We start from the raw sequence: 14,081 nt of genomic DNA on the forward strand, positions 1-14,081 counted from the left end.
GTTAAGACTCCGCGCTTCCACTGCAGGGGGCCCTAGTTCAGATCTCTGGCTCAGGAACTGAGGTCCCGTATGCCTGGCAGCGTGGCCAAAAAAAAAAAGTCTCCTAACTGACCTTCACTCTGGGCCACCATCCCTTTCCCACATGACAGCCAGAATGCTTTTGTTTCTAAATGTCAATCAGATTGTTGGTGTTTGTTTTCCTGCTTACAACCTTTCTAGGGTTTTCTTTTTCTTTTTTTTCTCCGCTGCGCCCCGTGGCACGCGGGATCTTAGTTCCCTGGCAGTGGAAGCGTGGAGTCTTAACCACTGGACCTCCAGGGAAGTCCCTCTAGGGTTTTCCATTGTACTGAAGAATAAACCTTCGGGAGGGCCTGTAAAACCCTGTGCGAAGTGGACTCTCTGTCTTCCTTCCAATCCCCACTCCCACCCTGACTCCCCCAGCACCCCAATTATTGTGGCTCCAGACACACTGGCTTCTCTGCTTAAAGGACCCGCACTTGCTGCCTGGACGCTTCCGCCCCAGTCCGTCCCCAGGGAGGCTTTCTCCCCTCAACCTTAGCTGGCGATCCCCCCCACCCCCGCAAGAAAAGAAGTTTTCCTTCTTTCTCACACTTTTCTTAAATTATCTCTTTGTGTGTTTGCTTTTTAGCCAACCCTCCATCCTAGGATATCAGGTCTATTTACACCAGGAATCTTGTTTGCACCAGTAGGTGCTTTGGTAAATATTTGTTGGATGACTGACCAAACGGAGAAATGAATGACTTGCCCAAGGTTACAGGACGAGATAGTGGTGGAGACAGGGCTCCTGCAGACCTGGGCTTTGGGCGCTTTGCTCCCACTGTCGCTATCTGCAGACACCTTAGCCCCGGGGCCCCACCGGGTAAACAAAGGCAGGTGTGCGGGAGGCGGCAGGGAAGGGGCAGCTGCAGGAGCCCTCTCGGCCCTCCTCGCCCCGCCCCGCCGAGGCCCCGCCCCTGGGTACCGCACCCCAGCCGCAAGCAGCCCTAGCTCCTGCCGCGTGGGGCGCGGGCCGGCCGTCGGGGCGAATGGACGGGGCGGCGGCGGGCAGGGTGCCGGGCCGGCGAGCGGGGCCCAGGGCTCAGCGATGAGGAAGCAGAGCGTGCGCACCGCCGCGCTCATCCTGTGCATCCTGTCCTACCTGCTGGTGGGCGCCGCCGTCTTCGACGCGCTCGAGTCCGAGGCGGAGAGCGGCCGCAAGCAGCTGCTGGCCCAGAAGCGGAGCGAGTTGCGGAGGAAGTACGGCTTCTCGACCGAGGATTACCGCGAGCTGGAGCGCCTGGCGCGGCAAGCCGAGCCGCACCGCGCCGGCCGCCAGTGGAAGTTCGCCGGCTCCTTCTACTTCGCCATCACCGTCATCACCACCATCGGTGAGCGGCCCCGGCGCCTCCCCTCAGCGCTCGCTCCATCCCCAGCTGCCCGCGGCGTCCCTGGGTTTGAATCCCACTTCTGCCCCTGTCCAGCTGGGTGACTTTGGACCAGTCATTTCAGCTCGCCGAGCCTCACTCGCCTCCCTCTGTCGAATGGGCTGTCTGTCGTTCCACGCAGGCAAGGCTGGGAGGAGCCAGTAGGTCCCGTTTGCCAAGAGGCTTGGCCCGCAGGAGTGTCAGAAAACGCCCCAGGGGCTGGCAGACGGATGGAATGGGGCCGGAAGCCCAAATGGCTGGAGTTGCTTCCTTGCCTGGCTGCATCACGCTGGCTGTGTGACCTCATACCACTTGCTTAACCTCTCTGAGCCTCAGTTTTCTCCTCTATAAAATAGGGGTGCTAATAGGCCCTATCTCAAGGCTGTAGTGAGACAGTTATCATTAAGGAGATACTATATGCAGAAAGTTTTAGCACAGAACCTGACACATAGAAAGCACTAAAAAAAAGATTGCTTTTTGTATTATGACACAAAAGAGAATGGGCATCTACTCTGTCTTAGTCCCTGCAGTATGGCCAGTGCCTAGCCGGTAGTAGACACTCAATAAATATTTGTTGAAGGAATGACTGATTACCACCAGCTTTGGACCTCACCCTCGGGGATCCAGAGCACTTTCTCTGCAGTATCTGGACAGCCAGCCGTTGCCATGGCTACTGTCTGGCTGGTACCTGCTGAGCCTAAGCCTGGGGAAGCAGAAAAGGAGAGCAGCAGGTTCTGCAGGGCTCCACGCTGGGTGCCAGCCGCTCCCCAGGCCCCAGCTATGGATGTCCAGGTGTCCCTTTGGGCTTAGACCACCACCCTGCAGTGCCGTGGAGAAAGTCCCTCCATAATGCTCTTGCAGGCCAATGTGAGTTTGTGGGTTTAGCAGTGGAGTTAGAAGCCTGAGTTCTGCAATTACATCGACCAGAGTTCTGTTCTCATCTCTGTTGCCTCCTGCCTTCTCTGACAATTGATTGTACCTTTCTGAGCCCTGGTTTCCTCAACTACAAAGTGCAATTGTTGCTACCTCACTGAGTGATTACCAGGTTTAAGTGAGATCAAGTGTGTAAAATGCATAGCACAGGCCTGAGGCTAGATAGCGACTATTAATCAGCAATAATAACAATTCATTATTTGCCAACTGTGGGCCCAGCTCCCGTTCAAAGTGGGCACCCCTGCTTGCCTATCTTGGCCTAGCCTAAGACCCTCCCTGTTACTCTGCCCAGTGGTGTGGGACCCTATCCACCTCCTCTGCCTTCCCCCACATTTTCTGGAGTCCTCCCAGCTGGATATGGCCTCTTCTTCTGACTGCTCCCCTCTGACCTGCATCTGGGAGGGTGGGGGGAAGGGACTGTGAAAACAGCAGTTTTGCCTCTTTTGGCCACCTGGGGGCGCCAGCACTGGCTGTGTGGTCCAGGTTGCATAAGCCAGCCTTGCAGAGAGAGCCAGGCGCCAGAATCTAGGAGCTGAACTCTGTAAGGACAGAAGAGAGGCACCGAGAAGCTATGGAGGATAGTGGTTAATAGCTCAGCCCTGTGACCTTTGGGCAGCTTCCTCCTTCTGAGCCTAGTTTCCTTATCTGTAAAATGGGGATAATATCATCTCATACAGTCACTGGACAATTAAATAAAATAATCCATGTAGAGTACCTAGCATGTTTAGTTACTACCATTATTCATTTTTCTTTCTGTCAAAACCTGACATACCCCCAAACAGCTCGAAACAGTACCGTCCGGCCTCTTATTCCTAAAGCGGCTCCTCTGTCTCACACTTAGCACCTCCTTCAATCTGGTCTGACTATTATTATTATCATTGATTATTTCTTTCATTTCTTTTTTTAAATAATTTTATTCATTTTTGTTTGCATTGGGTCTTCGTTGCTGCGGGCGGGCTTTCTCTAGTTGCGGCGAGCGGGGGCTACTCTTTGTTGCGGTGAGTGGGCTTCTCATTGCAGTGGCTTCTCTTGTTGCAGAGCACGGGCTCTAGGCGCGTGGGCTTCAGTAGTTGCCGCACGCAGGCTCTGTTGTTGCGGCATGCGGGCCCCAGAGTGCGTGGGCTTCAGTAGTTGTGGCGTGCAGGCTCAGTAGTTGTGGCTCGCGGGCTCTAGAGCTCAGGCTCAGTAGTTGTGGCGCACGGGCTTAGTTGCTCTGCGCCATGTGGGATCTTCCCGGACCAGGGCTCGAACTCGTGTCCCCTGCATTGGCAGGCAGATTCTTAACCATTGCACCACCAGGGAAGTCCCTATCATTGATGATTAAACTTTCATTGAGCCCTTAGTCTGTGTCAGGCTCTGTGCAGGGCATTCACTGGTGACCAGGGACACAGAGAAATGACCAGCATGGTCTCTCGCCTCACGGACCTCACTGTTGTCTAGTGGCAGCAGAGTCCCCCCCCACCCCCCCGCCGCCAAATAGATAGAGGCAGACTGATAGGGCCATAAAGTAAAAACATGGCAGTGGAGCCATAGATCTTTAAATATATATATATATATATATATATACACACACACACATATATATATGGTTGACATTTCCAATGTTATATATGCACACAGGGTACAAAAGGTATAGGATGAAAAGGAAGTCTCCCTCTCTCCCTGTCCCTCAACCCTTGGATCCCTTCCCTGGATCAAATGCAGTTATCAGTTTTTTGAGGATCCTTCCTAATATCTTCTCCATATATTCCTTTGACACACACACAAACATGTTATATTATATTATACATGCGGTTTTGCCTCTTGCTTTTCTCACTTCATATATTTTGGTGATGTTTTTATATCAGTCCCTGAAGAATTGTGTCCTCTTTTCCATGGCGGACTAGCAGGGACCCCCAGCCTCAGCACCGGCGACATTTTGGGCTGGCTATTCTTGTTGTGGGGACTGTCCTGTGCACCAAAGGATGCTAAGCGGGACCCTGGCCTGTACCCACTAGATGCCGGTAGCACACAGCCACCACCTCCCAGCTGTGACAACCAAAAATGTCTCCAGACATTGCCAGTTGTGCCCTCGGGGGGCAAAATTGCCCCCCGTGGGAACCACAGCCATCGTCTGAATGGCGCTGTGGCTTATTTAACCAGGCTGCTTTTGATGGGACACTTAGGCTGTTTCTCAGTTTTCACTGTGACCAACAGTGCTGCAACGACAACTCACATGCATACATCACTTTGCATGTGCATGTATTTTGGAGGATTACCTTCCTCAGTGTGGAACTGCACAGGCCAGAGGTGTATTTACATTTTGGCAGATAGAGCTAATTTGCTACAGGAGGCATATTCTGTTGGGGAAGGGCCACCTGACTTTTCCTGGGTTATGGGACCCTTTGAAAATACCATGAAAGCTTTCGCTTCTCAATCCTGGAAGACACACATATCCACTATTTCCATGGTGATAGCACGGTGTGCCAAGACTCAGGGAAGCCCACTCATGTTTACGTCCCCTACAACGGCTGAGGGGACTCAATGAGGAGCTCCACCCGACTGAAGAGGTGTTTTGTGAGAGCTGGCTTGGAGCAGGATCTGGGAGGGGAAACGTGGACTGGGACAGGGGGAGAAGATCGTGGTGGGGAGGGGACCCATAAGAAAAGGACATACTGGTTGGGGAAACAAAATGGGGCGAGGCTGGAGAGGTGAGGGGGGTCCTGATCATGAAGGAGCTTGGACATCACCTGAGAACTGGGACTTTACCCTGTGGGGACTGGGGAGACACAAAAGATTTTGCTTTTTTTTCTTTCAAGGCACAACTTACAGACATTAAAATTCACTATTTTTCAGCGTACACTTCTGCGGATTTTGCCAAATGAAAACCTGTCTTGTAACTGCAGCCACGATTAAGACATAGAACATTTCCATCATTCCCCAAAATTCTGTCATGCCTTTTTTTTTTTTTTTTTTGTCTGCACAGCATGTGGATCTTAGTCCCCTGACCAGGGATCAAACTTGCGCTGCCTGCATTGGAAGGGCAGAGTGTTAACCACTGGACCGCCAGGGAAGTCCCCTGTCATGCCCTTTTTTAGTTAGTTAACCCCACCTCCAACTCCGAGGACTGGCAACCACAGATCTGTTCTCTGTCCCTATAGTTTTACCACAATGTTTCCAGAATGTCATTTAAATGGAACCATGCAATAGGTAGCCTTCTGAGCTTGGCTCCTTTGATTCAGCAGAATACATTTGAAACCCATCCTTTGTTGCTGAGGAAACAGTAGTTCATTCCTTCGTATTGCTGAAAAGAATTCCACTGTATGGATGTACCACAGTTGTTTATGCATTCCCCAGCTGAGGGACGTTTGGATTGTTTACAATTTGGGTCGCTTATGAGTAACCATGCAAGGTTTTAAAGCCGGGGAACGACCTAGTTCGAACTAGCATTTCAAGATGCTCTGCCGGCTATGGGGGATGGGGAGAGAGACCCGGCAGCGGGCGAGAGTGTGAGATGGAGCTGGACCCTCATCAACCCTCCCCTCCTCTCTACCTTCAGGGTACGGTCACGCCGCGCCGGGCACGGACTCGGGCAAGGTCTTCTGCATGTTCTATGCGCTCCTGGGCATCCCCCTGACGCTGGTCACCTTCCAGAGCCTGGGTGAGCGGCTGAACGCGCTGATGCGGCGCCTCCTGCTGGCGGCCAAGCGCTGCCTGGGCCTGCGGCGGCCGCACGTGTCCACCGAGAATATGGTGGTGGCCGGGCTGCTGGTGTGCGCGGCCACCCTGGCCCTCGGGGCCGCCGCCTTCGCGCATTTCGAGGGCTGGACCTTCTTCCACGCCTACTACTACTGCTTCATCACCCTCACCACCATCGGCTTTGGCGACTTCGTCGCGCTGCAGAACGACGAGGCGCTACAGAGGAAGCCGCCCTACGTGGTCTTCAGCTTCCTCTACATCCTCCTGGGGCTCACGGTCATCGGCGCTTTCCTCAACCTGGTGGTCCTGCGCTTCCTGGCGGCCAGCGCGGACGCGCCCGAGCGTGCTGCCCGCCCGCTCCGCCGGGGGGCGCCCGAGAGCCGAGGCCCCGCCCTGCTCCGCCGCCCCGCCCACCCCGCCGGCTCCACCTCCATCTCCTACCGCATCCACCAGCTGGAGTTGCGGGCCCGCGACAATCTGGGCTTCTCGCCCCCCGCGAGCCCTGGGGCTGGAGGCGGCGGCGGCGGCTGCAGGGCAGGCAGGCCCCTGGCCCGGCGTAAGTCCATCTGACAGCCCTATCCTGGCTGGGGGTCGATCCTAGAGCCGGAGGGTCTGGATTCACCTGTCAGTAGACCCTCCCCAGACCTCGGAGAGGGGTGAGGGGCCGTAGCCTCAATGCCGTCCTCTGCCACGAGTAGCTTCTCATTTCCTTCTGTGGCAAGCCCCTCCCTCCTCTCCAAAAATGTATTAAAGTCGCATCATAAGCACAAGCATGACTCTAAACTCGCCCTGTAGGTGCAAACCACTTGTGATCCAAATTGTTTTAGAAGGCGTGGCCACACCCGCCACTGAGGAGAGGCTCGCCACAGGCCCATGTCCCTAGCTGGCCCTGCGGAACGGAAGCAGGTGCCCATTTTTCTGTTGTGTGCAGAGGTGGGCTTTCCGTGTTGTGGGGAAATGCATGACTTCCAACACTGGAATCCTACCAGTGCGGCCAGCTGCTCCCACTACGAGCAGCACAGGGATCGGACGGACTGAAGGGCAACACTTACGGTCCAGCGTGCACCAGTGCGCAAATCTCTGCACTATTTAAATGACTACCCATTCTCTTACTCGGCGCGCAGAGTGGAATTGGCCCCACCCCCAAATCTGATGCTCTTTGTCCTTGGCCAGCCCCACTTTGGGATAAGGGGGGGCCTTGCTGACACCCGTGTCACGGGGACACCTGGACCACAGCCTCTTCTGGGAACTGTGAGACCTGGGTACTGCCAATCACCCACAGTGTGACCTCGGGGAGTCTCATCCCCTCCCTGGGCCTCAGTTTCCACATCTGTAAAATGACTGGGTTCACCCAGTACCCTGTTCCCTCCTATGCATCTCTGGGAGGGTTCCTGGGCCAGGCCCCAGCCCCATAAGGAGACGTTAACAAAGCTGACATCCCGGAGCACTCAGATCCTTAAAACTAAGGGCCTTTAGTGTCCCAGAGAGAAGGGCGTCGACACACAGCAGAGCAAGCCACGTTAGAAAAGCCAAAAACTTTAATTTTCAACATGAGCTACATGGTCATGAACACAATGCAACGTGACCCGCTCCAACCCAGGGGCCCAGGAAACCCTCCCTCCCCAAAAGCCTGAGGGGCTCCTGCTGCCAAAGAGGGAAGGGGGGAAAGGTGAGTGAGTGGAGAGTGGGCCTGAGGACCAGGGGTCCTGCTTTCCTGCCACCCCTCAGGAGGCAGTGGTAGAGTGAAAGGGCTCCAGAGGTGATGCCTGAGGCCCCGTGTTCAAGTCTCCACTTTGCCCTCACAGAAGCTATGCGTCAAACGGGCACAGTCAGTGCCTCCCTGTCAGGGTTTGTGAGTCAGATGAGCTCATGGACATGAACGTTTCCCGTCCACTCAAGAGATGCTGCTATGCAGACAGAGCCTCCCCGAGCCCACAGGAGTCATTACAGGGCAACGAGGGATGGAGGTGGGGCACCCCAGTCCCCTGGGCCTGGCACAGGGCTGCTGCTCAATAAATAAATGCAGGTGGCCTTGCCTGACGCAACAGCCGTGCTCCAAGGGCAGCGGGGCTCAGAGGTGCCTCTGAACGCTGAGCTGTGCCCGTGAGCTCCTGATATAAGGAGCCGGATGGCGGATCAGCTTGTAAAGTGCATGACCTCAACTCTGCTTCACCCCACGTTGAAGAAAGAGCTCTGAACTGTTGGAGAACTGAGTTCTCATCCAGGCTCAGCCACCAGCTCACAGTGGGACCTTAGCAGGTGCCTCCCCCTCCCAGGGCCTCAGCTTCCTCGTCTGTAAAATGGGGCTGATAACACAGGTGCCCACCGACTGCCCAGGGGCTCTTGTGAGGTTACACGCAAGGTAAAAGCACTTTGAAAACAAAAAAAGTTTGAAAAGCACTACAGGAAGATCAGCTGTTATTATATCTGAAGGTCTGGTGAGGATTTCCCTAAGATGAGGTGTACCACAGCCAGCTCACTCCCGCACAGCCCCAGGGAGGAACCAGTGTCTTGCCTCCCTCAGGTTGGTCTCGGAGGGGTTGTGGCCCCTTGGCGGGAGTCCCCACTTAGACATCAAGGCCTGGACCAAATCCTGCACAGCCTCAGTTAGTCAGGCCAGAACCCCAGGAGAGCGAGGTCTCTATGGCAACCCTTTCCTCCAAACCCGGGTCCAGAAAAGTTATTGGCCCATCAAGATGGAACCAAGCAGGGCTGGGTGGCCCAGGGCTTCAAGGTCAAATATTTATCATGGCAGATGTGCCCTGGAGCGACGGTCTTCTGTCCCACAAAGGAGGGACAGTAGAGCCCTGGTTTTGGCTCACTTGCTGAGGGGTCTCATCTTGGGCAAGTCACTTACTGATTCTGAGCCTCAGTTTCCTCCCCTCTCAGATGGGCTACAGTTGGCCCTGCCCATCTCTCCAAGGCCCCTGGGAGAAGGACACAGAGAGAGCGGAGGAAATATTGTGGGAAATGGTGGCTCCAGCTCAGCCTCTGGTGGGAAGAGGAGGCCCCGGCTGGGGGTGTCATAAACTCACGGGTGACCCCAGAGGCCTGGGATCTCTTTGTAAAATGGAAATGATTTCACCAATGGTCCCAAAGCCCCTTTCGCTTTAGTGCGACAGGCAGATTCTGGAGAAGGAAAGTGGAGATGACTCCTTCCCACCATACCCCTGCATGTGACCTTTGGCCCAAGGATTGAAAAAAGAATTGTCCCCTGGAGACCCCAGCCCCCCGACTCCTAATCCCCCCAACTCCACCCTCTCTGCTCTTCTCCAAATGGGGGAGTTTGAGCTGGCAAAGGATCAGACAGGAGCAGGCTTGAAGGTTCCCCAAAGCTAATGATGAGAATAGTCACCCCTCCCCAAACCCCCATCCCCTGGTGAGGACAGACGGTGGTTCCCACGCCAAATGGTCGGGGCCCCTTGGAAGGTGGCCATGTGCTCACAACGATGATACAAAGAAAGAGGGCTCCAGCCCTCACCCCAGCCCACCCCTCCAGGAGGTGAGCTGAGAATTCACAGAACAAACAAGAAAGTCATTGAGGGGGGCCCTCGGTGACCACCCTCTGGATGTTATTGCTTTGGAGCACGCTCTCTCTCTTTATAAAGGCTGTGCAGACACCCGAGGGCAGGATCACGCTGGGGCGCACAGACCACACCCCCTCCCCTCTGGTTGAAACAGCCAGGCTCCGCCCCGTCTTTGAAAAGCTACCCCTGAACTACCAGAGCAGTGACAGCTGGAGAGAGAAGGCGCTCTCCTGGCTCAAAATATTACGAATGGTGAGTAATAAACGAACGGCAGAAAAATCACACTGGTTTAAAAAAAACACACGGGGGAGGCGCTGATTCTGGGCCTCCAGAGCCGGCTGCCTCCTGCCCCAGCCTTGGGATTCCAGCCACCACAATCCCAGGAAGGTCTGAAGGCCTCCTGGATCAAAGGGGACCTCCATCTCCCCTTCCCAGAGCATGGGGGCGCTATACCTCCTCCAGAATTTTAAAGGGTGCCCAGGGCTCAAACAGGCTGAGGGGAGGGGGGGCTCCAGGTGGAAGGAATCACCTGGTCAACAGCCTAGAGGGGGACTGGGAGGAAGGTGGGTCTCAACACAGCCGGGCAACCCCAGTGGGAAACGACCTCCTCTGATGGAGCCCAGGCCCCCTCTGCCAAGGCTCACAGCCTCAGGAGTGCTTCCTAAATAAAATCAGTACCAAGGGTAATAAATCAGAACGTCTGAGTATCATGGGCAGCTCTGGCTACAACCCTACATGGGGAGGGGGAGGAAGGAGGGGGAGAAGGGAGAGGGGAGGGGGAGAAGAGGGAGGGGGGAGAAGGGGGAGGGGAGGGGAGGGGGAGGGGAGGGGAGGGGGAGAAGGGGGAGGGGGAGAAGGGGGAGGGGGAGAAGGGGAGGGGGAGAAGGGGAGGGGAGGGGGAGAAGGGGGAGGGGAAGGGAGGGGAGGGGAGGGGAGGGGAGGGGAGGGGGAGAAGGGGGAGGGGAGGGGGAGAAGGGGGAGGGGAGGGGGGAGGGGAGGGGAGGGGAGGGGGAGGGGAGGGGAGGGGAGGGGAAGGGGAGGGGAGGGGAGGGGGAGGGGAGGGGAGGGGAGGGGAGGGGGAGGGGAGGGGAGGGGAGGGGGAAGGGGGGCAGCGGGGGCTGGGGGGCAGCCTCCCGTGTGAACCAGGCTCCAGATCGAGGCCCAGGCCAGGCCATCGAGGAGGGAAAGGCCGTCTCCTGGAATGCACTCCATCTCCTCTCGCCCCGTCTGGGGACTCTGTAAGGACTCTATGTGAGCTAAGAGCAGGCACAGGGCCTGGCACACTAACCCTACCCGGCTAACCAGGACTATGCCCTACACAGCAGGACTGGGTAATGAGGGGGGTATGGGGAGTGGGCGGCTGGGCAAAGGTGGCAGAAATGTGCTTCTAGAGAGGGGGGCCAGCCTGCGTCCTCCCCAGCATGCAAAAGGGCTTGTGAGGCCCCGGGGAGGGCCCCAGGCCTGCTCGAGAAGGAACCTCCCAATTCTCACACTCATGCCTCTCCTCACTCTCTTTCTCTCCTTGAGCCAAGGTCACTGAGGCCGGGGCAGTGGGTTCTGCCCTCAGTACAGGATGGTTTGTTTAAAAAGACTAAAATTGGGGAGCTCTGTTGCCTCCCCAGACCCTTAGCCTGGAGGCAGAGGGCCAGACAAGATAACCTTTGACCTCATCCAGCAAGGAGGGATTCTCCTACTTGGGAAGCCCTCGCCTGGGCACCACCAGTCCCAAGCCCAGCTTTCCTCAGACTCCCTCTCCAATCCCACATCCCCAAAATTCAGAGACGGTGAGCTCTCTGGAGCTGGGGTTCTCAAAAATCGGGGTCCCACAGCTCCTCTGCTAAAACACAGGCGACAAGAGTTCTGTCCAGTCCACTAACGGTTTGCAAACTAGGTTGTTGCAATCCCACAGAGGCAGGTACCCTGGGGGTCTGTGCCAGGCCCAGGGCACCCCTCCTATCCTCTGGTCCCTGAAGGACCCCAAGTCCTAGAGCCACCATAAGAGGGGCAGGCAGGGGACAGACAGATAGACTCGAACAGGCTGCGGCAAAGCTCCTTCCACGGGCAGGTGGAGGGAGGCCTGAGCTCCTCTTCAAGTCAGCGGCTTGGGGCCCCCCGGAGCTGGCTCCGGATCCTTGCAAAGCTGCCCCATAGGCTCTGGGGCAGGAGTAGCTGCCTGAACCCGGTGCCGCAGGAAAGACACTTGCTGGTAATTGGCACCATGGAGATGGCCGCTGGGTTCTGGACTTGGCTCCGGGCAGCGAGCTTCCAAGGAGGCAAAAAGGGGGAGCGGTCGGACAGTGTCTGGGGCAGGAGGATGGTTTGCTCTGCCACCTCGGTCTTTCCTTTCTCCGGATTGCAGCCACATCCACCAGGTCAAGAACCAGCCAAGTCAAAAGTGCAGCCAATCCCATCGGGAGAGGGAAGGTCTCAGGGGATAGGAGGAAAAGAAGGGGTGAGGAGGGGCCCTGAGGGGGCAGGTCTCCCCGTTCTGCTTCCCCGCTGTGGGGGGAGAACCCCATCCTCCTCTGTTCAATGTGCCCCTGGGCCTGGGGTCCCAGGTCGGGGCTGGGCGGTCTCCAGACCATCTTGGGGAGCCCCTCCCCCTCCCTGGCACTAAGATCGCTCGCCGCAGGGCCCCACGGTGCTCTCAAGGGACAGCTGGGATGCCTGCCGGAGCAGGGGGCCCGTAGCTGGGTCCACCATGGAGGAGGTGGGGAAGAGCTTGTACCAGCCCACGGCCAGGGTGGTCAAGTCCAGCTCCTCCAGCAGTACGCGGGCCACACCCATGAACTGCTTCCGCTCCATCCGCCCGTAGTTCCCCCACACGATCACCTGCGGGGCAAGAGACACAGTGGTTCAAATCCTGTCAGTGCTACTCACGGGCCCAGAAGCAGAACCTGGGGTCACCCCACGCCCCATTCGTCTCTGAGTCCAGGGAATTCTACTGCCTAAAATGGCTCGAGTCCCACCATATTCTCCTGGCTCCAGTGCCACCATTATTGGTCCCTGGATGACTGGCGTCCGGCCTCTGGTCTTGCCATTTCTTTCCATCCTCCACCCGCCCCGTCTCCGAGCCCAAGCCTTGAGGGCTGACCCTACATTATGAGTGTCCTACCTGCCACCCCACCCCCCAAAAGGCCCTCTGCTTCCAGATCCTCGGAAACAAAGTTTTAAAAAGTGGCTAGTAGGACAGCTGCATGTAAATCAATGAAATTAGAACGCTCTCTCACACCACAAACAAAAATAAACTCAAAATGGTTTAAAGACCTAAGTGTAAGACATGACACCACAAAACCCCTAGAAAAGAACTTAGGTAAAACGTTCTCTGACATAAATCGTAGCGATATTTTCTTAGATCAGTCTCTCAAGGTAAGAGAAATAAAAGAAAAAATAAACAAATGGGACCTAATCAAACTTAAAAGCTTTTGTACAGCAAAGGAAACCATCAAAAAAACAAAAAGGCAATCTACAGAAATCTAGAAAATACTTGCAAATGACATGACCGACAAGGAGTTAATATCCAAAATACATAAACAGCTCATACAACTCAATATTGAAAAAAACAACCCAATCAAAAAATGGGCAGAAGACCCAAATACACTTTTTTTTCTAAAGAAGACATACAGATGGCCAATAGGCACATGAAAAGATGCTCATCCCTAATTATTAGAAAAATTCAAAATTACAATTACCTACACTGGTCAGAGCTATTACCTTACACTGGTCAGAATGGCTATCATCAAAAAGTCTACAAATAATAAATGCGGGCTTCCCTGGTGGCACAATGGTTAAGAATCCGCCTGCCAATGCCGGGGACACGGGTTCGAGCCCTGGTCCGGGAAGATCCCACATGCCGCGGAGCAACTAAGCCTGTGCGCCACAACTACTAAGCCTGCGCTCTACAGCCTGTGAGCCACAACTACTGAAGCCCGCGCGCCTAGAGCCCGTGCTCTGCAACAAGAGAAGCCACCGCAATGAGGAGCCCATGCACCGCAACGAAGAGCAGCCTCCACTCGCCGCAACCAGAGAGAAGCCCACGTGCAGCAACGAAGACCCAATGCAGCCAAAAATAAATAAAATAAATTATATATATATAAAATAATAATAATAATAAATGCTGGAGAGGGTGTGGAGAAAAGGGAACCCTTCTACACTGTTGGTGGGAATGTAAATTGTTGCAGCCACTATGGAGAACAGTACCGAGGTTCCTTAAAAAACTAAAAATAGAGCTACCATATGATCTAGCAATCCCACTCTTGGGTGTATATATCCAGAAAAGATGAAAACTCTAATTTGAAAAGACACATGCACCCCCAATGTTCATAGAAGCTTTATTTACGATGGTCAAGACGTGGAAACAACCCAAGTGCCCATCAACAGACAATTGGCTTAAGAAGATGTGGTGCGCGCGCGCGCGCGCACACACACACACACACACACACACACACAATGGAATGTTACTCAGCCATAAAAAAGAATGAAATATTGCCATTTGCAGCAACATGGATGAACCTAGAGA

General features: G+C 55.1%; 2 protein-coding genes across 3 annotated transcripts in view; one reads left to right on the top strand and one right to left on the bottom strand.

Annotated features, from left to right (window-relative positions):
• Positions 1-1,013: 1,013 nt before the first annotated feature.
• On the top strand, positions 1,014-10,016 carry KCNK15 (potassium two pore domain channel subfamily K member 15). The gene is made up of 2 exons (XM_067708222.1): positions 1,014-1,388; positions 5,896-10,016. Exons 1-2 carry the CDS (start codon positions 1,106-1,108, stop codon positions 6,603-6,605), a joined length of 993 nt encoding a protein of 330 aa, XP_067564323.1. The 5' UTR covers positions 1,014-1,105; the 3' UTR covers positions 6,606-10,016.
• A 628-nt stretch (positions 10,017-10,644) lies between these two features.
• RIMS4 (regulating synaptic membrane exocytosis 4) overlaps positions 10,645-14,081 on the bottom strand; it is a 63,201-nt gene continuing 59,764 nt past the window's right edge. For both annotated transcript variants that reach the window (XM_067708235.1, XM_067708236.1), the window contains exon 6: positions 10,645-12,394. In XM_067708235.1, coding sequence (XP_067564336.1) covers positions 12,176-12,394 — 219 coding nt within the window. In that variant the 3' untranslated portion in view covers positions 10,645-12,175. The remainder of the gene's footprint in view (positions 12,395-14,081) is intronic.

The sequence above is a fragment of the Pseudorca crassidens genome, chromosome 15 (assembly GCF_039906515.1).
Source record: "Pseudorca crassidens isolate mPseCra1 chromosome 15, mPseCra1.hap1, whole genome shotgun sequence".
In the NCBI taxonomy this organism is placed as follows: domain Eukaryota; kingdom Metazoa; phylum Chordata; class Mammalia; order Artiodactyla; family Delphinidae; genus Pseudorca; species Pseudorca crassidens.

Coding starts and splice junctions, on each gene's coding strand:
- KCNK15 (XM_067708222.1), top strand. CDS start 1,106: ATGAGGAAGCAGAGCGTGCGCACCGCCGCGCTCATCCTGTGCATCCTG. Junction 1,389..5,895: donor CACCGTCATCACCACCATCG/GTGAGCGGCCCC, acceptor CTCTACCTTCAG/GGTACGGTCACGCCGCGCCG.